This window comes from Triticum dicoccoides, chromosome 4A, assembly GCF_002162155.2.
Source record: "Triticum dicoccoides isolate Atlit2015 ecotype Zavitan chromosome 4A, WEW_v2.0, whole genome shotgun sequence".
In the NCBI taxonomy this organism is placed as follows: Eukaryota; Viridiplantae; Streptophyta; class Magnoliopsida; order Poales; family Poaceae; genus Triticum; species Triticum dicoccoides.
The window spans coordinates 579,734,668-579,757,442 of NC_041386.1; the positions used below are offsets into that span (position 1 = coordinate 579,734,668).

General features: G+C 38.0%; 5 protein-coding genes across 5 annotated transcripts in view; 1 reads left to right on the forward strand and 4 right to left on the reverse strand.

The window, feature by feature from the left end:
* LOC119286908 (homologous-pairing protein 2 homolog) overlaps positions 1-2,491 on the forward strand; it is a 3,069-nt gene extending 578 nt beyond the window's left edge. The window contains exons 2-6 of the mRNA XM_037566375.1: positions 92-117; positions 1,245-1,512; positions 1,602-1,672; positions 1,759-1,947; positions 2,144-2,491. Coding sequence (XP_037422272.1) covers positions 92-117; positions 1,245-1,512; positions 1,602-1,672; positions 1,759-1,947; positions 2,144-2,245 — 656 coding nt within the window. The 3' untranslated portion in view covers positions 2,246-2,491. The remainder of the gene's footprint in view (positions 1-91; positions 118-1,244; positions 1,513-1,601; positions 1,673-1,758; positions 1,948-2,143) is intronic.
* A 34-nt stretch (positions 2,492-2,525) lies between these two features.
* Positions 2,526-3,967, reverse strand: LOC119286907. Its single transcript, XM_037566374.1, has one exon. It carries the CDS (start codon positions 3,771-3,773, stop codon positions 2,709-2,711), a length of 1,065 nt encoding a protein of 354 aa, XP_037422271.1. The 5' UTR covers positions 3,774-3,967; the 3' UTR covers positions 2,526-2,708.
* An 11,518-nt stretch (positions 3,968-15,485) lies between these two features.
* Positions 15,486-16,724, reverse strand: LOC119289189. Its single transcript, XM_037568576.1, has 5 exons — positions 16,652-16,724; positions 16,429-16,548; positions 16,018-16,149; positions 15,800-15,903; positions 15,486-15,667 (listed from the first exon to the last, which is right to left on the reverse strand). Exons 2-5 carry the CDS (start codon positions 16,531-16,533, stop codon positions 15,490-15,492), a joined length of 519 nt encoding a protein of 172 aa, XP_037424473.1. The 5' UTR covers positions 16,534-16,548; positions 16,652-16,724; the 3' UTR covers positions 15,486-15,489.
* A 203-nt stretch (positions 16,725-16,927) lies between these two features.
* Positions 16,928-17,971, reverse strand: LOC119283688. Its single transcript, XM_037563128.1, has 4 exons — positions 17,965-17,971; positions 17,793-17,857; positions 17,380-17,478; positions 16,928-17,251 (listed from the first exon to the last, which is right to left on the reverse strand). Exons 1-4 carry the CDS (start codon positions 17,969-17,971, stop codon positions 16,928-16,930), a joined length of 495 nt encoding a protein of 164 aa, XP_037419025.1.
* Positions 17,972-20,516: 2,545 nt separating this feature from the next.
* Positions 20,517-21,814, reverse strand: LOC119283689. The gene is made up of 4 exons (XM_037563129.1): positions 21,785-21,814; positions 21,660-21,719; positions 21,468-21,512; positions 20,517-21,144 (listed from the first exon to the last, which is right to left on the reverse strand). The coding sequence occupies exons 1-4, from the start codon at positions 21,812-21,814 to the stop codon at positions 20,590-20,592; spliced, it is 690 nt and encodes a 229-aa protein (XP_037419026.1). The 3' UTR covers positions 20,517-20,589.
* Positions 21,815-22,775: the final 961 nt, after the last annotated feature.

The window sequence follows — 22,775 nt, forward strand, 5'->3', positions numbered from 1 at the left end:
CCCCCAATTCCACCAGTCGTTTGCTCAGTCTTGTGTGTGGGCGTATCCGACCGTCCTGTTTCTGACCTTCTTGTCTCGGTTTCCTGTGCAGGAATCGTCCTCAACTTCGTCAACGAGGTAACGACCCCCCTCCGTCAAAACCCTCGAACCCAGATTGCCTGCCTCCGCTTAGGGGGTCAACCTTGCGCTTGCCGCCGCGCTTGCAGGGCAAGCGTTGGTGTTTTGTCCCGTGTCGGAATGTTTGTGAACTTTAGCAGGGATGCGTCGTTCTGTAGTCTGTACCAAACGATGCTAGGTAGGTTCTACCTCAGTACCTGTTAAACATCTTCAATGTTAGGAGCGTGTATTGGCTTACCCTCCTTTTGGCGGGACAAGCGGCATATGAAGGCGATGATTAGTCGTGGGGAGGTTCGTCGTGACAGCATGCTGTTTGTTTTTTTATGCTGGCTGTCATCTGTAGTTGCTTTGTGAGAGGCGACTTGAACAATTCTGAGCTATGTTAAAAAAAACATAGTTGTCAGTCCAGATAATCGGTCTATGCGCATTCCATTACTTTGTTTATCGTAGGGTTGACAGAATCCAAAGGACTGAAGCTGTTTCATTCTTCAGTTCACACCTGTCTTTGGAATTTTGGTGGTGGTTCCTAAGATTGAATAGTTGTCTCAACTCAAGAAAATGTTTCTTTTCAGCGTGTCTTGCATTCTGGTCTGCGGATGTTTTGATGTAGTCAACAATACTTCATTAACTTCTGTCTTGAACTGTCTCCCATCTGCTTAACTATACTCTCCATAGAAGTATCCGTCTGTGATTTTGTATGACAAGTATCCTCTAAGGCTGATTGTGACTGGAAGTCAAGTGCTTACAAATGGATACACTAGTATTTCCAGATAAATTTTGCACTCTTCAGTTCAGGCTGTTTTTATATAAGCAGTATAGGTTATTTTATTTTGGTATCTTAAAGGTGTTGCGATTATATGCACCTGAAGCATTACTGTATTACCGCATGAGTTATCATTATCATCGTTAGTTTCACGCTGATGTTTCCTTTCAGACACTGTTCTTACATCAGTTTGGTTAGAACCAATCATCATGCAAAGTTAGAACATTATTTGTAAAAGAAGTTGTATACTGTGCGTGAACTTTATGCAAAATATCAAGAGATGATTTAAGATTATTCCGTCTTCGCTCCAGTCTTTACCATACTAGGCAATAATGATGAGTGGACTATTGCTATGATTATGCAGCAAAATAGGCCATTGAATTCTCAGAATGTGGCTGATGCACTACAGAAGTTTAGTCTTAAGAAGACTGCAGTGCAAAAAGGACTGGATGCATTGGCTGACAGTGGTCAAATATCCTTCAAGGAGTATGGCAAGCAGAAAATCTACCTTGCTCGGCAAGACCAGTTCGACATTCCAAATGGGGAGGAACTTGAGGAGATGAAGAAAGCAAATAGCAAACTACAGGAAGAACTCGCAGAACAAAAGAAAATTACTAGTGAGGTCGAATCTGGTAAGCTCTGTTTGGTGCCATGGTCTTTGTGCTCTTTCTCAATGCAGTAAGCAACTATTAGTGGTAGCTAAGTACAAATCCTATCGCAGAGATAAAGGGTCTACAGTCAAACTTGACACTGGAAGAGATTAGGTCAAAGGAGGCCAGATTACAAAGTGAGGTATGTGTGCATGTTAATATGCTTCTTAGTGCACATGAGTGTGTTTGTTCAACCAAGTTTTAGCGGCAGAGCTCATGTTTATGCAGGTCCAGGAAATGGAAGAAAAATTAAAGAAATTGCAGAGTGGTGTGATCTTGGTGAAACCTGAAGACAAGAAGATAATTGAGGAGACCTTCTCTGAGAAAGCTAACCAGTGGAGAAAGCGAAAGAGGATGTTCAAGGAGCTATGGGATAACATCACTGAGAATAGCCCCAAAGACCAGAAGGAATTTAAGGTTCTTGTTTCCCCTTCTTGTTTTGCCTTTGACACTTGATTAATGGATATATGCTTTTTTCTATTTGGGCACTTGAATGGCCGGCTGTAACTGGTAGTTGTTTAGTTCATTTGTTCTCACCGCCTCTTGTGAGTTAACTTTCTATTGCTGTCACCCTGCTAGCCATCGTATTGCTGAATAATATTTGTGTGTGCAGGAAGAACTTGGTCTTGAGTATGATGAAGATGTCGATGTGAACTTCCAACCGTACAGTGAAATGCTGGCGAGTCTCAACAAAAGGAGAAAAGTTTCTCGCTGAGGATGTAGAGGGGCATGGGAGTATCTCAGATCAGATGTATGTTATCAGCCAAACAGCTCCATGATTTTGCTAGTTTCTTAGTCAGGGTGTTGTAGTTTGTCCAAACAGATGGTCTGCTCCGAGAACTCTAGCTGGTAGCGTCAGTAGTAGTTTATCTGAGGTTTGCAACATGTTTTGAACCAGTTGTGTAATATAACTTTTTCACCATCTTAAATTATATCGAGGAGCCTATAACTGACAACATCAGCTCATGGTTTTTGCTCTCTGTTCTTCGGTGAAAAATCGGAATCATATTAATATTTATTTACTCTCCCAATTCTCTATTTACATCGCATACACAAAATTTAGTAATGAATGATCTGCAATATATAGCTGCAAAAGTCCAACTGCTATCAATCAATACAACTAAATCAAGAAACCATCTCTGCTATAGGCATATGACTGCAGCTAATCTGCTACTCTGCTAGAGTCTTCTGTTGGTCCTGACTGAAGCCGGCCTGCTCCTGGGCGTATCCTGCTCTTCTCCACGTTTCTTCTCCGGCAGATCCTCTCCATCTGATTCTGAGCTGTAGTTCCGAACATGTCCAATCCTCTCGAAGGTCTTGCGATCGGCTAGATCCTCGCCGCCGTGGAAAGCCTCATCGTCGTCGGCATGCGCCCTTCCTGGGTTCCTCCTGTGCCTGTCGTCGGTGCTGCCGGACCCTGCTCGCGAGAGCTCTATGGCAGCCTTGGCTGCGGCCGCCGCCGTGGCCGCCGATTCAAACGCGGCCTGCGCCGCCTCTTCCACGTCTTTGAACGTCAGCTTCGTGGCGGCCTTGTCTCCCTCCGGCTCGTCGGCCCGCGGCGTCGCGTGCCGCCGCTCGTCGTCGTCGTCGTCGTCGAGCCTCTTCTTCCTGTGGCCATGGCCATGGCCATGGTGGGAGCGGCCGGCCGGATCCTCGTATGAGTCGGCGGCGTGGCCGTGAAGGCGCACGGGGATGTCCTTGTCGGCGCCGATCTCGAGGAGCACCATCTGGCGGCTCTCGAGGCTGGGCAGGGCCGTGGAGAGCCGCTGCACGAGCTTGGCGTTGACGCCGCAGCCGGCGCGGAGCTCGGCTGCGGCCGACGCGAAGCCCCGGCCGAACCTGGCGGCGAGGAGGGCGCGGGCCTCCTGCAGCTCGGGCAGGTCCCCGCAGCGCGCCGCCGCGTAGCAGAGCCCCGCCGCGGCCTCCCGCAGCTCGTCGGGGCAGCCCCGGTGCGCGTCGTCGAGCAGCGCGGAGCGGTCGGCGAGGAGCGCGCAGTAGGCGTCGAGCAGGAGGAGGGCGTCGAGCGTGTCCCGCTCCCGGATGACCTGCTCGGCGCGGAGCAGGGCGCGGTCCGGGTGGCCCTGCCGCAGCAGCTGCTCCACGTCCCCCCGCGCCTGCGCGCACCGCACCTCCCGGTGCGCCCGCACCACGGCGATCCGCTTCGTGGCGAGGTGCAGGAGGGACTTGAGGCGCGCCGTCTGCTTGGTGGTTCGGCCCAGCAGCACGTCCAGCGTCCTCCCCATCGCCGGCCGAGTCGAGTCGGTCGGCGAGCGAAGCTCCGGTGGCCTGAGTGCTGACGGTTTGGAGGATGGCCGGAGCGGGGGGTGCGTGGTGATGAGGCGGTTTTGCGTCGGTGTTTTATACCCCCGTGCGGCGCGGGGTGGCGGGGGGAAAAGGTGTGAGTCGGGAGGAGAAGATTAATTAATTCGGACGCGGGAAGGATCGGACGGCCAGGAAGGAGGAGGTGAGGTGATCGGCGGTTGCTTGCGGGGATGGTTTGCTTTGTGGCCAAGGCGTTGTCGAGGGCGGCGAGGCCGACGTGCATTCAGACGCCCTCCTTTCCCGGTCGACTGAGTCGACGCGTGTGCTCACGAGCGAGCTGAGACCGTTTCCGCTCGTTCGGCCGGGCCGCACTGGGCCAGAAGGACCAACGACACGGACCGATCGGCCGTGCGACCGGAGAAGGAGCCGGCAGCCGGCAGCCGGCACGTCCATCCGCACGTACGATCATCCTCAGGAAGTGGCGTGCGTGGTGCGTTCTTCTTCTTCTTCTCTGTTGATGGGCAACCAACCGTGACTTCGTGGTTTTGGGGGCGTTTGCGGGGAAAACGACGGCGGGTGGAGACGTGAACCGGTTCCAGGGGATAGCCAGATGTTCCAGGTGGGTAGAGTCCGTCAAGGATTTTGCACATCATTTGCTGCTGCTGTGCTTCCGTTCGTACGGACCACAGCACTGTCTTTTTTTTTTTTTTGAAATGGACCACAGCACTGTCTTGTCCGTGCTGTTATGCCTGAGCGAAGAACGTTTCGCCTAGATAGATTGGGACCGACGCCGACGGGACCCCGGTTGCTACGGCGAAGGCGTGTGTTTTTCCTCCCGGGCATGCATCTTTGTCTTGTGTTCATGGCTTTACATCCATGGCCGTTTCCGCGGCTAACAACAACCAAAATGTCGTGCCATATATTTCAGGAAAGAAAAGTAGTTGCAAATCGTATTCTCATTTCAAACGTTCATAGCTTTAGTATTGTTATTACTAGTAGGGTTCAAAGTATGGCAAAAGCTTTCCTACAAAAGAAAAAAAATCTTTCGCAAAAGCTAGCGAGAACTACACCTAGTCTGGCTCGGGAATGGCTATAGATCAATCGACTGACACAACAAAGAGGTCAGTCGATTGGTACAAATGTGATCAAACCGGCAAAGCAGAACAAAATCGACTGACAGAAGAAAGAGGTCAGTCAGATTTTCTTTCTGTTTCTGTTTCAGTTTAGCCCAACCGAAAACAACAGGCTGAGGGCCTTCTGTTTCTGTCCCGGGCCTGACCCGGTAAGCTAAAGATCCTTTCTCTGCCTGTTTTCTGTATTTAGCCCAGAAAAAGAAAACGGGCCTGGACCCGGTAAGCTAAATAAGTAACACGTCACTAGGTCTTCCTCCTCCCGACTCCCACACAGCCGCCATGGGAGGGGAACCATACCTCAGATATTCTGCTTTCTTCTGAGACTTCTGATGAAGTTTCCCAGACAATTGTTCCTCTAAGCATACTTCTCCTCCAATCCCCAGGGTTTCTTTGTCAGATCTGGAAGCAAAAATGGATGATCCCCAAATTGAGACCCAGATCTCAGATCTGTCAGCAGGAAGAACAAAACCAAAAAGGAAGAAACCTGGTGATAAAAGTCCTTGTGGTCAGGCAAAGGTATGTGATATACTCCATTTCGTATGCAAGTTTTCATTTCATTTTGTTGAATTTTTTGCATTGTTCTGCAAAAAAAAATAGACAAACCATAAGAAGACAGAGATGATCAGAAGTAACAAGAAACAAAAACAAGATGCATCATGAAGCTAAAAAAGTGGAGATGATTTACAGCAGTACTGACACATTCAGTTAATTTGCAATTTCAGGTACCTAAAATTGCACATCATTCTCAGCGGCAAGAATACATGTATATTGGAGATACAAGTCATGACAACAAGGTAAAAAGGCACAAAATTTTTATAAGACTGCTATTAATGGATGTTGTCAAAGCAATTTGCATACAAAAAATTGCAGTAGAACAAAAAGTTTTAGTACTGCATCATCACAGTTCAAGAACCTAAAAATTGCACATCTATATTTGCATACTAACAGAACTGAATTTGCAGTTGCATTTCATAAAGCATCATCACACTTCAAGAACCTAAAAATTGCACATCTATATATTGCAATTTCAGCAGCAAGAATACATAAATTTTATAAGACATCTATTAATGGATGCTGTCAAAACAATTTGCATACAAAAATTGCAGGCATGCAAAAATTTCGCACAGGATCTATATTTGCATACTAACATAACTAAATTTGCAGTTGCATTTTAAAAAACATCATCACAGTTCAAACTGCTCATGCTTTATAAAAAGAAAATACAAATGATTTCGTCATTGCTCAAACATTGAGTTAATTTGCATTTTCACGAATCTAAAATTGCACATCATTCTCAACAGCAACAGTATTTACAGATTGCAGATAGAAGTCATGACAACAAGGTAAAAGACATCCGAACTTAATAACACTTTTATTTAAGAATGTTGTTAAACAATTTGCATGCCAAAATTGCAGGTGCTCAAAATTTTGAATCAGGGCAACACACACATGCAGCCACATATACAAACGTTCAATGAGATTTCTGAGGTTAGTTTGTGTATTTTCCTATAATTGTCTGTTTGATGAGAGAACGAAATAACAAATTGATAGTTAGTGACAGGATGCATTTTGACACTACCCCAAAGCATATAAATCCAAAAGCATTTCATTGAAAAAGTTCACAAAGACTAGAATCACCAGGAGCAACAGACACTATTTTATTTGATATGTTTGAGACTGAAAATACACAAAACTAGAAGAAAAGCAAATTTCATACAAAAAACATCACTACCATTTGACAAAAGATATTTTAGGTTAAGTTTCAAGAAATAACATTTATGCATAGACAACATTCTTTTGTTTCTTGCAGGAATCAGATTTGTTCATCCTAGGAAAGCAAAAAATGCATACAAGCAATATCATGCTAGAACCACCAAGAGCATGACAGTCTTACACATAGCTAATGCAACAAATGACAGTAATGAGTCATCTACAAAGCGATAACATGGCAATACCTATAACAAGTTTCACATCATTCTTGACTGCTGGCATAAGCTCTGAGGTATGTTGAACTACTGCAACCAAAAGTTTCTAAAATGTTAGAAATTAACTTACATACATTAGTAAATAGAATCTGACACAAAAAAAACTTAAGTTTCAGCATCAAGCAGCAGGACCAAGTGCAGGCAACAATGGGCAACAACTTAAGTTTCAGCATCAAGCAGCAGGACCAAGTGCAGGCAACAATGGGCAGCAACTTAATGATTGGTTACAATATTCTTTACCTTTAGACCAAGAGCATGAAGATGACGATGATGGTAACAACAATGAAGAAGCAAATGTCAGTGAGAGTGAATCTGATGGTGAGCATGAAGATGATTATGATGGTAATAATGAAGGTGAAGCAACTCGCAGTGAGACTGAATCTGATGGTGAGCATGAATTTAACTGCAACAATGATGCAAATGAAGATTACGTAGAGTGCAATAGTGATCAAAATGAAACTGATGTAGAGGAAGAATACCTGGAACAAATTATGTTATCATCTAATCAGTTGCTTGAGGAACAACAGCATTCAGAACTGCAACAGTTGGAACAAAGATGGAATCATCACGATTCAGTGTTTGAGGTACAAATGATAACAACTGATCAACAAGTGAGAGCAACGAGCTCTGAAGCAGCTTTGCAAGGCCCTGATTATGCAGAAACCACTGCTACAGATGGCACTAGTGGAAGCGATGATTCAGAGTTTGAAAAGGAACAGAAAGAAGATCAGGAACAAGAAACAGAAATTTATGAAGTGGATGGCAGTGGTGGTTTTGAACAGTCAGATGAACAGGATCAAGATGAGAGTACCGGTGCATCAGGTGTGGAAAAAATGGCAGGTACTAATAAGGAGCAGAACAAAGTTGAAGAAAAATTATCTCAGGAAGATATAGAATACTTCCTTGAGAATGACAGCATAGAAAAGGCAATAAAATTGAGCCAAGAAGATGAAAAAAGGCACATGCCAAGTCTTGGAATGACATTTGAAAGTGATGCTCATGCACACTGATTCTATAATGAATATTCAGCTATTGCTGGGTTTTCAATTCAGAAAGCTGCGAACTATCATTGCCAGAAGAAAGATGCACACAACAACAAAGTGACAAGGCTTACTATGAAGTGCAATAGATCTGGTAAACCTAGGATAAGGACAAAACCAACAGCAGCAGGAGGAAAAAGGAGAAAATATAAGACTGAGAAGAATGCACCCACTGAACTAGAAAATACTACTAACAGAAGAAGGAACTATACCATTAAAACAGGGTGTCAAGCTCAGATGGTTGTTACCTGGAAATTTGATATATCACAGTGGATGGTGACAAGGCTTATCATTGAGCACAACCATGATCTGCATCCTCCAGGCGAAGTCAGGTTCCTCAGGTCACACAAATTCATCACTGATCAAGAAAAGGAATTAACCAGAACTTGCAAACGAGTGAACATACCAACAAGAAAAATAATGGCAATAATGGCATTCTTTCGAGGAAGAGGGCTTTCTTCGTTGCCATACACAGCAAAACAGATTAGCAACATGGGCACGAAAATGAGAATAGATAATGGCTTGAATGACATGATGCAAGTTGTCTCATTCTTTGAACAGAAAAAATCAGAAGATCCTCTGTTTTACTACTCATTCAAAACAGATCCAGCTAAGAATGTCATGCATATATTTTGGGCAGATGGTACAGGTATAAGGAACTATCAGCAATATGGTGATTTCCTAAGTTTTGACACAACTTACAAAACAAACAAGTACAATCTGAAGTTTGCTCCATTTGTGGGTGTAAATGGACATGGAGACAACTGCCTCTTTGCATGTGGTTTCATACAAGATGAGAAGAACGAAACTTTTGAGTGGTTATACAAAACTTTTCTGAAGTGCATGGGAGGGAAAGCTCCAAAATCTGTATAACAGATCAAGATGTAGCAATGAAAAAGGCAGTGCCTAAGTGTTTCCCTAATTGCACGCACAGGAACTGTTTGTTTCACATTCTAACAAAAGCGCAAAACAAAGCAAGAAGAACATTTGCAAGGAATCAGCATTTGAACGCTCAATTTCATGACATAATCCTAAACTCACAAACAGTTGAGGAGTTTGAGCAGCTCTGGCCACAAATGATAGAGGAGCACAAAGTTCAACATATCGAGTACTTCGGAATTATGTGGAAAAACAGAAAGAGATTTGTACCTGCGTTCTTCAAGAATGACTTTTTCCCATTCATCCAATCAACAGCAAGAAGTGAAGGAACAAATGTTGTATTCAAAGCAAATGTAGGGTCAAGTCACAGTGTGATTGCTTTCATGACAGAGTTTGACAGGATATCACAAAGTATTGAAGAAAAAAGAAAAGAAAATGATTCAGTAACAAGGAGAACATCTCCAACTATGTGGAGTGACTGGGCATTGGAAAAACAAGCTGCAGAACTATATAACAGAGGCATATTCTACAAATTTCAGCAATAGTTGATGAATTCAACAAAATTTCACATGATGGAAGTGGAAAAGAACAAACAATATGAGGTGTACAAATCACCAACTCAAGCACTCCTTGACTATAACCCGAGAACATTCACAGTGATTGTTGACACAGAGTCAGAAACTATTTCATATGTGTGTGGGAAATTTGAGAAGGATGGCATTCTGTGTTGTCATGCACTCAAAGTCATTCAAGCATTGAACGTAGATGAGTTGCCACAAAAGTTTTTCATTGATAGATGGAGACCTAAGGAAAAGAGAGTATTTCAAGGTAATGAAGAAAATGCAAACCTTGAGGATTTGGACGAGCAAATGGCATTCTTCTTATTTTCAAGAAGGCTAGTTCAACTAGCTTCTGAGGCATCAAAAAATCCTGCAAGGAGGAAAATGTTAAACGAGCAGATAGGGAATCTGGAGAAGTTAATTTTAGACATACCTTGCATGCCAGAAATGGAGCGACCAAAATGTTCTGCTTCAGATTTAACAGCTATCACAGGAGAAATATTGACTTCAGACAGCAAGGGGGAGAAAAAACTAAACGATCCAGTATACATCAAACCAAAAGGAAGAATCAAGAAAACATGGAGGCGGAAAAGTATAGTAGATGAAATCATATCAAAGCCTAAGGTGACATGTTCGGGGTGCCAGAAGCAAGGACACAATATTACAGGTTGCAAGCAAATAGAACAAGAGTCACCACAAAAACCTACAAAGACAGGTAAAAGAACGATCATTGTTTCAAATTGTTACTGCAATTTACAGATACAATTTAGTTTTTATTTTGAATCTGTACATTTCTATGTTCAGCCAAAAGAAAGCATGCAAAGCAAACTAAAAGAGGAGAGCACGAAAAAAGAGAGGGAAAAGGTTAGAAAAAAATATCTGCAAGAAATTTCATTTCACAAACTTATCCTGGTAAGAAAAATATATATTCATTTGTACTGATTGCATTCTCTTTTTTTGTTTATGAAAAAAAGGCAAGGAGTAATCATTATTCATGCAACGTGGAAGAAGAAGGGATGGTCACTGTCTGAAGAACAGCAATGCTAAAGCAAAAAAAAAGGATATGGGTGAAAAGAAGATCAACAATAGGAGTTTTTGTTAAAATTGCACAAAACTTTGCATAATTTTTGTATGAAATGATGGACATGTATTTTACTTGACTGAGGATGACAGAAAAATGAAGAATTATAATGAGTATAAAATGGTATATGAAATCAAAATATAGTACAGGAAACATAACTAGTAATTAATAATATAAACAGTACATTAGTGATATCACAAAGGAAATCCTTGAAATTCGATGATACACCTATATAGAAGGATGACTAAATGAAACCAAACCACAAAGATGAAACACAAAAGCAACCTAAATTAACTATACTAAACTAAAATTGCAGACAGGATGCACGATTCATCAACTAAAAGTAACACTAGATGCATCCACCATTCATTCCACTTTAATGAGCATTCATGCAGCAGCAACGCTTGCGCCAACACCACCTCCAGCATCACCATCCCCTCCTGATCCACCAGAGAAACCACCACCAAAGGAATCATAATCACCCTTGGGAAAAACAACTTCATCCTCTTCATTATCTACATCTTCATCTTGGGTTGCTTCAGGTGCAATGATGATGTTCCTTTGGAAGTAGCTATCCCAATCAGGAATGCACTGCTCAATCCTAGAAACTCGACGAATAGTCATCAGAGCTTCAGGACCACACCGAATGTCATTTCCAGCTGCAATCAGCACGTCGAAATAATCCTTGAAAGCAACTAGCACTGTATCCTTAATGTAGTGGTCGGCAACAGTAAAATTCCTATGACCCAACATGTCAAAAAGTGCATGTCCAACGCAGAAAGCAGCAGAAAGAGTGTTTCTAGTTACTATGCAGTACACTACTCTGTCAGTGTCTCCAAAAGGAATATTCAGCTGAGCTCTTGTGACAGCTGAAATCTTCATTGTGTTGCGACTGAAATCCTTTAAAATTGAAAATGCATTCAAAAAATAAGGTATTTGAAAAAGTAAAACACAGCAGTATAGTGTACACAGAAAAGAATAGTGAAAAGTAAAAAAATGATGCAGAGCAACACGTTCACAATAAAACACACTACTATGAAAAAACCATGCTACAAACTTAGTTTACATTAAAAGTTGCATTATCATGACCTTGAAAAATGCATTAAAATGTATAAAAAATACCTTTGTGGGAACCATCTTTTTGGAACTCGAAGAATCCTTAGCTTCAAAATTGCGCTTGGAGACATGTGATCCACCTGGCACCGTGACCTAAAAACAAGCAGTTACACTAGGTTAGAACAATCAAACACAAAAAATTTCACATAGGATCTAAAACTTGCATACTCACAAAACTAAACTTGCAAATGCACTTCAATAGCAAAAATACAGTAAGAACCATACTAGATTTTTTCATTTTCACCGAAGTGGAATTGCAAACACATATTCAGATAAAAAATTGGCTTGCAAAAATGAAGTTTATAAAGCACGATTCCAGTATTGAAAAACACAAATTGCATTATTCAAAACTTGCAAAACACCAACCTAGAACAAAAACAAAAAAAATCATTTTTGTGATCTAAATTTGCATACTCAAGAAACTGATCTTGCACATGCAGTTCACAACTAACACAAAAAAAGAACCATACTACATTTTGCATTTTCACAAGACTAAAATTTTAGTTTTGAAAAAATGTAGGTTGAAGAGCAAACATAAAAACAAACATTGAAAAAGAAATGAAAAAATACAAATTGCAATATTGGAAAATCTATAAAGAAGGAAAAACCTAAAATTTGCATATGTATATTCGCAAATCTTAAAAAGGTATTTAAAAAGTGAGAGAAGCTAAAATTTGCATGGACAGGACACTAAAACTTGCGGTTGGGATCTCAAAATTTGCACACAGGAATAACTAAACTTGCGCTACTAATTTAGGAGCAAAAATCAACAAATTTACATAACACGTAAAAAAAATGAATCTAAAATTGCACTACTAAAGTAGCAGTAGCTGAAATAGAAGCAAGACATAATACAAACAATTTTTTAACCTCAACTTGTTTCTTAAATATGCAAATTAGAATAACTAAAGTTGCACTACTTATTCAGGAACAAAAATCAACAAAACATTCTTTACTGGAAAAGCACCTTATCATGATTGTAGATCAAAAAAATTGTTAAACAACAAGATAGAACAAAAAATCCACCATCAAATGCAGAGAATTTAAAGAAAATATATACAAGCAAATTTGCATACTCAAGAAACTGATCTTGCACATGCAGTTCACAACTACATTTTGCATTTTCACAAGACTAAAATTTTAGTTTTGAAAAATGTAGGTTGAAGAGCAAACATAAAAACAAACATTATAAAAATAATGAAAAAATACAAATTGCAATATTGGAAAATCTATAAAGAAGGAAAAACCTAAAATTTGCATATGTATATTCGCAAATCTTAAAAAGGTATTTAAAAAGTGAGAGAAGCTAAATTTGCATGGACAGGACACTAAAACTTGCGGTTGGGATCTCAAAATTTGCACACAGGAATAACTAAACTTGCGCTACTAATTCAGGAGCAAAAATCAACAAAAACATTCTTTACTGGAAAGCACCTTATCATGATTGTAGATCAAAAAAATTGTTAAACAACAAGATAGAACAAAAAATCCACCATCAAATGCAGAGAATTTAAAGAAAATATATACAAGCAAATTTGCATACTCAAGAAACTGATCTTGCACATGCAGTTCACAGCTAACACAAAAAAAAGAACCATACTACATTTTGCATTTTCACAAGACTAAAATTTTAGTTTTGAAAAATGTAGGTTGAAGAGCAAACATAAAAACAAACATTGTAAAAATAATGAAAAATACAAATTGCAATAATGGAAAATCTATAAAGAAGGAAAAACCTAAAAATTGCATATGTATATTCGCAAATCTTAAAAAGGTATTTAAAAAGTGAGAGAAGCTAAATTTGCATGGACAGGACACTAAAACTTGCGGTTGGGATCTCAAAATTTGCACACAGGAATAACTAAACTTGCGCTACTAATTCAGGAGCAAAAATCAACAAATTTACATAACACGTAAAAAATGAATCTAAAGTTGCACTACTAAAGTAGCAGTAGCTGAAATAGAAGCAAGACATAATACAAACATTTTTTTAACCTCAACTTGTTTCTTAAATATGCAAATTAGAATAACAAAAGTTGCACTACTTATTCAGGAACAAAAATCAACAAAACATTCTTTACTGGAAAGCACCTTATCATGATTGTAGATCAAAAAAATTGTTAAACAACAAGATAGAACAAAAAATCCACCATCAAATGCAGAGAATTTAAAGAAAATATATACAAGCACCTAAAATTGCATATTCACAAAACTAAAATTGCAGAAGCTCTTGATGTGCAAGATATAATACGACCTTTTCCTTACTGGCATCAGCAACCTTCTTACAAGCACCCCTATCTTTTCTGGAAGCATCCTCTTGACCCATCTAAAAATGAATAATAAAATATCTAAGAGAACAATAAACCAACTCTGACAAAACAAAAATTGATTAAAAACACAACTTGCATGCATTACAAAAGTCAAGCTTGCATGCTAATTTCAACTTCATAAAACTCAAGTTGCACACGCTACAAAGTCGTATGGTTTGCTTTAAAAAAATGAAAAGAGTTGGATATTTGTGGTTTTATCTTTTAACAACGAAATTGACAAAATGATCAGAAAGAGGTTAAAGGAAACAATTTGTAGAAATTTAGTTGCAACTTAAAAGCTAGAAAACAGAACACAAAAATTGAACATTTCACCGTCAAACAACAAAAAGATGCATTCCTATGGAACTAAAACTTCTGTAGAAAGTTGTTTTTGTAAAGAATACTGTGAGCATACATTTTTCTCTTTCAAGCTTCAACCCACTTCAGTACCTTGAACCTACAACTCTGAAGAAATTGAAGAACAATATAGGTAAGAAGATGCAAGAAGTAAGATCAGCTATAAGAACACACGCAACAAAGTATATACAAAGCCCTACCTTCAAAGCGCAAAAGAATGTATCCTGAGAGGAAGGGAAGTGATTTCGAAGAGAGGCAAAACACAAGAGCATACAGATGGCATTTATATAGGGGTAATGGGGGTAGTCCGGTAGAGGGATAGTGGTAATGGGGGTAGTGCGGTAGAGGGTGGGGTTGCTAGTCGGTTATTTGGTGAACATGGTAGTAGTGGCCTTAATGGGCAGTTGAGGTGGTTATGTTGCATGCAACACAGATGGCATTTCAGAAAAAAAAGGGAAAGAAAAAGATCAGTCTGGAAACAAAACAAAATCTAGAACTAATGAGGTGTTGAGGTGTGAAGTGTCAACGTGTCAACTAGTATGAAACACACATGGCAACAATTTCTTGACGCAAAGAAAAAAAAACTAAAGGTAAATGAAAAAAAGTTGTTTGTTCAAAAAGGGAATAACTGGGGAAAGAAGCAAAAAATAAATGAAGAATAAAACAAAAAAAGAAAAATTTGAAACAAGAGAAAAGAATGTGTATGTAGGATCAGAACATAGTTACTGTTGCTTGTTCAATATGAAAACCAAACAACATAACATGATCCGTTAAAATTTGGAAAAAGAATAGATAGGATGGAAATTATTACGCCATGAAAAAGAACTCATTTTACAATATTCAAAATTCAAATTTACATCCAAACATCTTACAACATACAAAACACCCACGGTTGACATGCAAACATATCAAAAGCATTGCACATTACAGTAAGTGTCAACAGAAAAATTCACTTGTACATCGCACATTACATTTCAAAATATTCCTAAGAATTTATCTTCTTTAATACATGTCCGAAGCTACAAGCAAAAAAAGCCTATGTATCTTCCAGCACCATTTCTGTTGCTACCTAAAAGCAAACTCCACCACAGCTGCTTCTTCTCCATTACCAACCTCAGTTCTGCAGAAAAAAATGCAATAAACGTTTAAATAATGAAGAAAAATGCACAGAAAGTGATTTGTGATTGAACAACACAGTCATAATAAAGAAACACGAGCGACTTACTCAACAGCATGACTAGAACTCAAGAACCAACTTTTTATGGTCATTTTTGATATTATGGTCAGTGAACATCATTTCATTTGCCATTCTTATTCGGATGTTTGCGATATCTTCATCCTTCACTATATCATGCATCAATATCCTGGGCTTCCAATGCTTCAGAAAGAGTGCTGTATATATGCCACAATCAAGCCTACAAAATATAAAAACCAATAGGAATAGAATAGACATATGTGAATATGCATAAATTTGGTATGAGCAGCATGAAAAAAAAAATATAACAGCAAAGTAAAATTTGTATGGAAAAAAAGGAAAAATAACTTACTCATTGCTTTGTTTAGGTACATCAATAAAGTGCATGGTCCAATTTCTCCAGTTAAGATTTCTTGAGCTCCCATACATGTCCCAAACCCTTTTGAAATTTGGTATCTGAAAGAAGTAGACAGAAAACCAGAGAAAGTCACACAATTAACGCAAAAATTTAGTGTGTAAAAAAACAATATCAAATTGCAGAAAAAATTGAGGGAAAAATCTATAATTTACCAGAATATTCAACACATGCTGGTGAAAATCACTCTCTCCATCAAATGCTGAGTCTAGAATTACAAACATTTCATGTTCAAACAAGACAACAAAATCGAACCAATGCTTTCTATGCAAAGTTGGCAAGTGAACCTACAAAAAAGACCAAAAAATACAGAAGAATCATCAAGATGAACAAACAAGCATTATACAGCAAATGTGCAAATGAATTAAATTGTCCAGTACTCTATAACACATTACAATAGTGATGGTGAAGTTGCACAACAAGAAGTACTATTACACAAATTTAATAAAAAAATCACAAAAGAAAACCTATTTTCATCATCATCATGAAAGTTGCTTAACTAACAAAGCATCACAAAAACAAAAAAAGCAGTAAAATTAAAAATGGATACATTTTACTATATTTACCTCATCGCAAGTATGGATTAGCCTTGCACCGTTAGCTAGCTGAAAACATCTCTGAACCATACTGGACTTCTGTTCATACAATTCCTGAGTTTCATATGAGTCCATCAATAGTAGATGTTCCTGTTGTGGACAAAACAATTTCAACATTTTCACTAACCTCAAAAAAACTAACGCCAAAAAAATAGTAAAAAAGAAGTAATGTCAGAAATGAAATTGCACTCACAGAGATAAGGTGAAAAAATGGTGAACTTTAGACTCCTTTGGCCTATTATCTAGAGACAATTTGCGACACCAAGCATTTATAGTATACGTGTCAACAAGGCCATTAGTTGCAAAAGAAGTACCAACGGAAAAGTATGTCACTGTAACTTTGCCATAGTCTATGCATGTTTTGCTGCAAAACAGAAAGATAACAAAAATAATTAAACTACACGGACACAAAAAACAAAAAAACAAAACAAACACACATCAAGAGAACATGCACTACATGAATCAACACTTAGTATTTGTAATCTTCATCAAGAGACAAAGTGACAATAGCATCATGTAATTGAATCATTCTTGTTGTAACAGGGTATCTCGATGATTTCTGGTTGACATAAGGAGAAGCATTATATTTGCTAGGGTTAAGAATCCTCTTTGGTCCATACCTACTGAGCTCTCTTCCAGATTTACTAGCAGAATGACTGTTGATTTTGTCATTATAAATCACATCAGAAGTAGCTATGAAGTTGTTCAATCTGTCGTCTTTCTTGACTTCATATAATATCTCAACATCAAGGGACTTCCCAGGGCTAGACAGTCCACGAGAATCTAAATCAATCTGGCATAAAAGAAAAAAGAGGAAAAATATCAAGAGATAATTGCACACAATATGTATGTAAAATTGAACAAACGTGCAAAAAGTTCTTGAAAAATTAAAAATAAAAGTGAGAATGAAAAATAACAAACCTTAGTGACAGGACCACCAGGCTGTGAAGTTTCACCTAGAAAATCAGTGCGATTTGGAGAATTTGCATTTGCCCATGGCCTTGGAGTGCCATCAGACTTCTACAGAAAAACATAATTATTAAAACAAAAAAATTAAACTAACTAATGAAAAGAAATAAATGATTTGCAAAATTGTAATAAGCTGAAGTTATTTGTATGTGAATACAAATATGAATGAACTACTTGATTGAATGAACTATTTGTCATACAATGAGGAGTAAAAGGGATTGTTTCTATGTGAATAGGAGTTTGATATTGGGAACCCTGTTTTATCACATGAATGCAAAGTCTTTATCAAATTGGAAACATAAACACATGCAAAAAAAATGAAAAAAATTACATTTAATACAAAAAGAATGTAAATAGAAAAACACCTCATCACGCAGTTGAAAATGACCTTGACTTGGTGCCATGATTTGATTGTTCAATGATTTTTCACCTACCAAAAAAATTCATCAGCTAACAAATCACACACAACAGTTTCATAAAATTCAGAAAAATTGAACTGTGGGGACAAAACAGGAACACAAACAACAAAAACAATACCATTCATTGTAGATTTCAACCTTAGCTTCTCAGGGAAAAATTATTTCTTCGTAACACTCATGACCTTGTTCAGTGTGGTCTGCGTATAACGAACTTTTGGATTAGTTCAAACTGGAGGATCTGTATTCGCGAAATGCTTGAAACTCATGCTTTTTTCCTTGTCACTCGATTCGGTGATTGTGGTAGACTTTGGTCGAATTAGTTTCTTCATTAGTTCAGGAACAGACTCGAGTTGCTTCTCAACTTGACTGAAATCAAGCTTTCTTCCTTCCTCCTAATGCAGAAAAAATAACTTGTCACAGGCAGAAAATTACAAAAAGATTATGACCCAGAAAAAGCACCTTGCATAAAAAATGAAACTAATAAAGTTTGATATATAGAATCCAAAACTAAACCTGAATGCTAAAAAGGCATTTCACTTCATTACAAAAAAAGCTAAGTAAATTCACAATTACAAGTACACAAAACAAAAACTAATACATAAAATTTGTATGCTTGAAAATACCATAATAAACTTGCATGCTTGGAATACTAAAATTCCACTATCATCATACTAAAGTTGCAGACATTTTACAACAGCAATAGTGATATTAGTTTTATTTATATACACATTTAGGTATTACTGGAGGTATACTGATGAAGTTCATGGAGGAAAACAAGAAGTAAAGCCACAAAAACTAGAAATTTCACAAAAATATAACTTGTATACTCATCATACTAGACTTGCGGACACTTCAACAGATCGCAAAAATTCATTAAACCAATAAAACAAATAATAGTTTGAAAAATACAAACTGCTCTACATAACAATCAAATACTCAATCAAATACTAAGCTTAAACAAATGTAGAAATTTATACACTAGTTTCAGGTATAATATTATTAACTGTTACTTTTATAATATTATTAACGATACTCTGAATGAACATTCATGATCAAAATTACTCAAAAAGCACATGAATCATAGTAAACTTGCAAACTTAAACAAGAGCAATACTCTACTGAAGTTAGAGTCTACTCATGGCATTGACATTAAGAACGGACATAAAAGAAGGAATATATGGCTCAGCATACCATATGTAAACAGCAAAAGCTAAAATGCACACAGTTGAAAATAAAAAGATGCAGAAGAAGTTAGTATGCATAAGTATAAACTTCGACTCGTTGTACTACTAGTTGTCAAACTACAAGCAGGGGCAGAACACCTCACTAACTGGAGAATTTAAGAATTACATAAAACATCTACACTAAACTTGCATTCCTCAAATGCCATAAATAACTGAAAGTACAATTCTATTTACAACTCGCAACTAGAACTTTGTCAGGCCTTTGTAGTTTATGAGGTCTTGTATTAACAAAGGAACTGTCTACTACATTAGCTGGAGATGCACTTTTCCTTTTACTCCCTGAATGTGTACCTGTTGACATACGAAAATATAGGAAAATTATAAACGTGAATATGCTGGTAGCTTTGCTTGAAATAAAGATAATAAATTCTACACAAAACAAATGCAAACCTGCAGTATCATGCAAATCCACATTTGCATTGGTAACATTTGGAGAATGTTGAACAGGTGGAGATACATTGATATTGGAAGAATGATCATTGCATCCTAAATATAAAAAATGCACAAACATCAAATCAGCATGACAAAAAGAATAAAAACATGCATTTTCATTAAATGAACCCAAAGAAAGATTAAAAATTCAAGTAATGAGTAAGTGCTGCATTACCATGACTCCTAAGCACTGATTTATCACTACTTGCCATACTATTGCTTGTATTTCTTCTTGAATTCGTGTCAGATTGATTTGGTTCATCATCTGAAAGAACAATGCAATTCAGAGAATCTAGCAGCATATTCTGAGCTCCTTCGATAGACTTTTCATCAGCAGTATCACAAAAACGCCTAGCTATCAAAGATAATTGGTCTTTCACCTGAACATAAAAATGAACAAAACAACATGAAAACATTGAATTCATTTGCAAAAAACAAAAAAGCAGATAAAATAAGAAAAAAAATTCAAAAATTGTGAGGAGAAGTAAGATATGTACCGAGGAAGGTAGTAAACCGCCAACAGTTTTATCAAGCGCAGATCTAAACTTAACAGATTCATGAGAAGAATCTTCATGTAAATGGCAACAACCAACGCAACCCATGGAATAGACAGTTTGAGATATCAACTTCACCTGTTAAAGAACACAAAAATAAAAATCACTACTCCTCACAAAAACATTAGAAACAAAACTTAACAAAGATATGGAAAATTATATAAAATAAAATAGAAAACATACATGACGTAGGCCATATTCCCTTGGACCTTTGCAATCCAAATTTGCAAACTCTTTGACTAACGAATTTTTCCAGGCCTTTACTCTTGGAATCCCAGGAGGCACTCGGCGTAACCCAAAATCCAGAAAATCTAAGTAATAGCACTACATAGAAAAGAGCATAAAACATTAAAAAAATGCATTTCAAACTCCTAATCATGGAAAACATCTACTAGTAAAAAAAGAACAAAACATAGAAAAACTTACACAAAGCCCGTAAATGCAGCCACCAAGTGTTGTTAGTCCATCCTCTTTTGTAGGTTTCTTTGGCTATTTTTGATATTTCCTTATGTATTACATAAGCCAATCGAAAACAAATTTTGACAAGTCATAGTTGGTAACTCGAGTTGGATCAATTAGAATCCCTAGATATTTTGTGCTGGGATAGATATTTGAGTTGGGGCACAAAACAGTTGCAAATGCAACTAGAAGGAAACACCTCAAAAAATCAATATCAGATATATCAGGCTTCAGCACTCTCAAACCAAACCACTTGATAGAAGGAAGTGTAGGTTCACCAATAATGTTGAGGAATGCTGCTTTGGTCACCTCACTGTCAAATAAAACTGATGTGCCACCTAATGGAAGACCAAGCAGAAGATGAAAGGATTCGGGGCTCATTGGAATGACTTTGTTATCGAGAACTATGTCACCAGTAGGTGGATTTACTTTCCCTGCTATCCATTGTGCAAACCCTCTTGGAACAAAATTGCAGTCAAAATCAAGAATAAAAGAGCAACCATAATTTTTAATGACATCTAATCTTGATGGTGGAATTTTCTTCAGCAGGTCACTAAAATACCCATGATTGCACCTGCTCGTTGCCTTCTTCGGAGGAAGTGGGGCACGCTGACCAACAAACTAAAACAAATGAAAAACAGCAACTAAAAAACATAGCAAGAACTATCAAACACTATAACAATTGATCATCTAGAAATGATCTCTAGTGAAAGAAGTTGTCAAACATTTGTTGCAGTTTGAAATTACATTATAATCAGATAAATAATTAAACATATACTAGAACACACAAAACTATGGAAAGCTTGCATACTGATATATATAATAGTAAAAAAGGCACAATGAATAGCTAAAATGACAGAAAACATGATTAACTTATTATGCACATTCATATAAATCATTGTCAAGAAAAATTTGCTATGAAAAAGACTTACACACGGATTCTTAGAATAATTGGCATTCTCATTTGATGAGTAGAACTGTAACGAATCACAAAAGAAAAACTATTAGTAAGTTATCAAAGTTCTGTACATTGAAGATTACGAACAACCATGAACACATATTCAAAATTAACATCATCTATATACACACAATGTAGAAAATCAAAGTTACATCAAGGAAATTACCAAGTTCCGCAGATTGTTCAGAAAATTCTCGACATCAAACTGCGGGTCACCACCACCAACCTGGAAACAAGTAGAAAAGAATGTTGGTTATACTGCTTTCACAAGATACGACAAACACTACTAACTGTGAACCTTGTAGTCAGAAATATAAACATTAAAAAAAATAAAAACATACGTTGAGTGAGTGTGTCTGTCCTTCAAACTGGCTTTGCGAAGCAAAAGTTTCATCTAAATCATCGTCACGGTACATCACTTCGCTGTCTTCCAAATCATTGGTGTCGCTAGCCATTTTCTGCAGTAGAGTAAATGAACTCATGAAATCAAAACCACAAAGGTGAAGCATACATTGCATCTCAAAAGAAAAAACTCGCACAAAGTTTAGTTTAACTATGATTTTTGAGGTCAAAAAATGATTTATTGCAAACTGTAAATCATCTGACAATCACATATAAAGCATCTGACAAGACATATGGAAAGCATAACTATGGTCTAAGCAACCTGAGCAAACCAAAATTTAAGGTGTTGAGCACTCTAACATGACACATCAGAATTTCTACATAATAGAAATGTAAACATTGCAACTGACTGATAGGAAAATGACCAGCTCTAAGTTCATTAATCACAGGGCAAAGACCAGCAGAACAAAATTTCAAGCTATATCACAATATAAAGGGACCTGCACTCAGGCGAAAATCAAACTACACACTCAGATGTAACTACAAAAATCACGCATGGGATTTCAAAAGGGGTTGCGCTCAGGACACAAGCTGAGACAAAAATGAAATTCAGAAACTATAACTCATCTAATCAGCAGTGCGATTTGAAAAATCACCTTGCCAAACCACCCTAATACATCTGAATCTAACAGATCTCGAACTCAATCATGCAATCCCTATGGTCAAAAATGAAATTCAGAAACTGTAACTCATCTAATCAGCAGTGCGATTTGAAAAATCACCTGGCCAAACCACCCTAATACATATGAATCTAACAGATCTCGAACTCAATCATGCAATCCCTAGGGTTTTTTTGGGGGGGGGGAGGGATCATGAAATTAAAGGCAAAAGGTGAAAGGCAGGCGGGGGAAACGAACCTGAGATAGATGCAGAAGGAGGC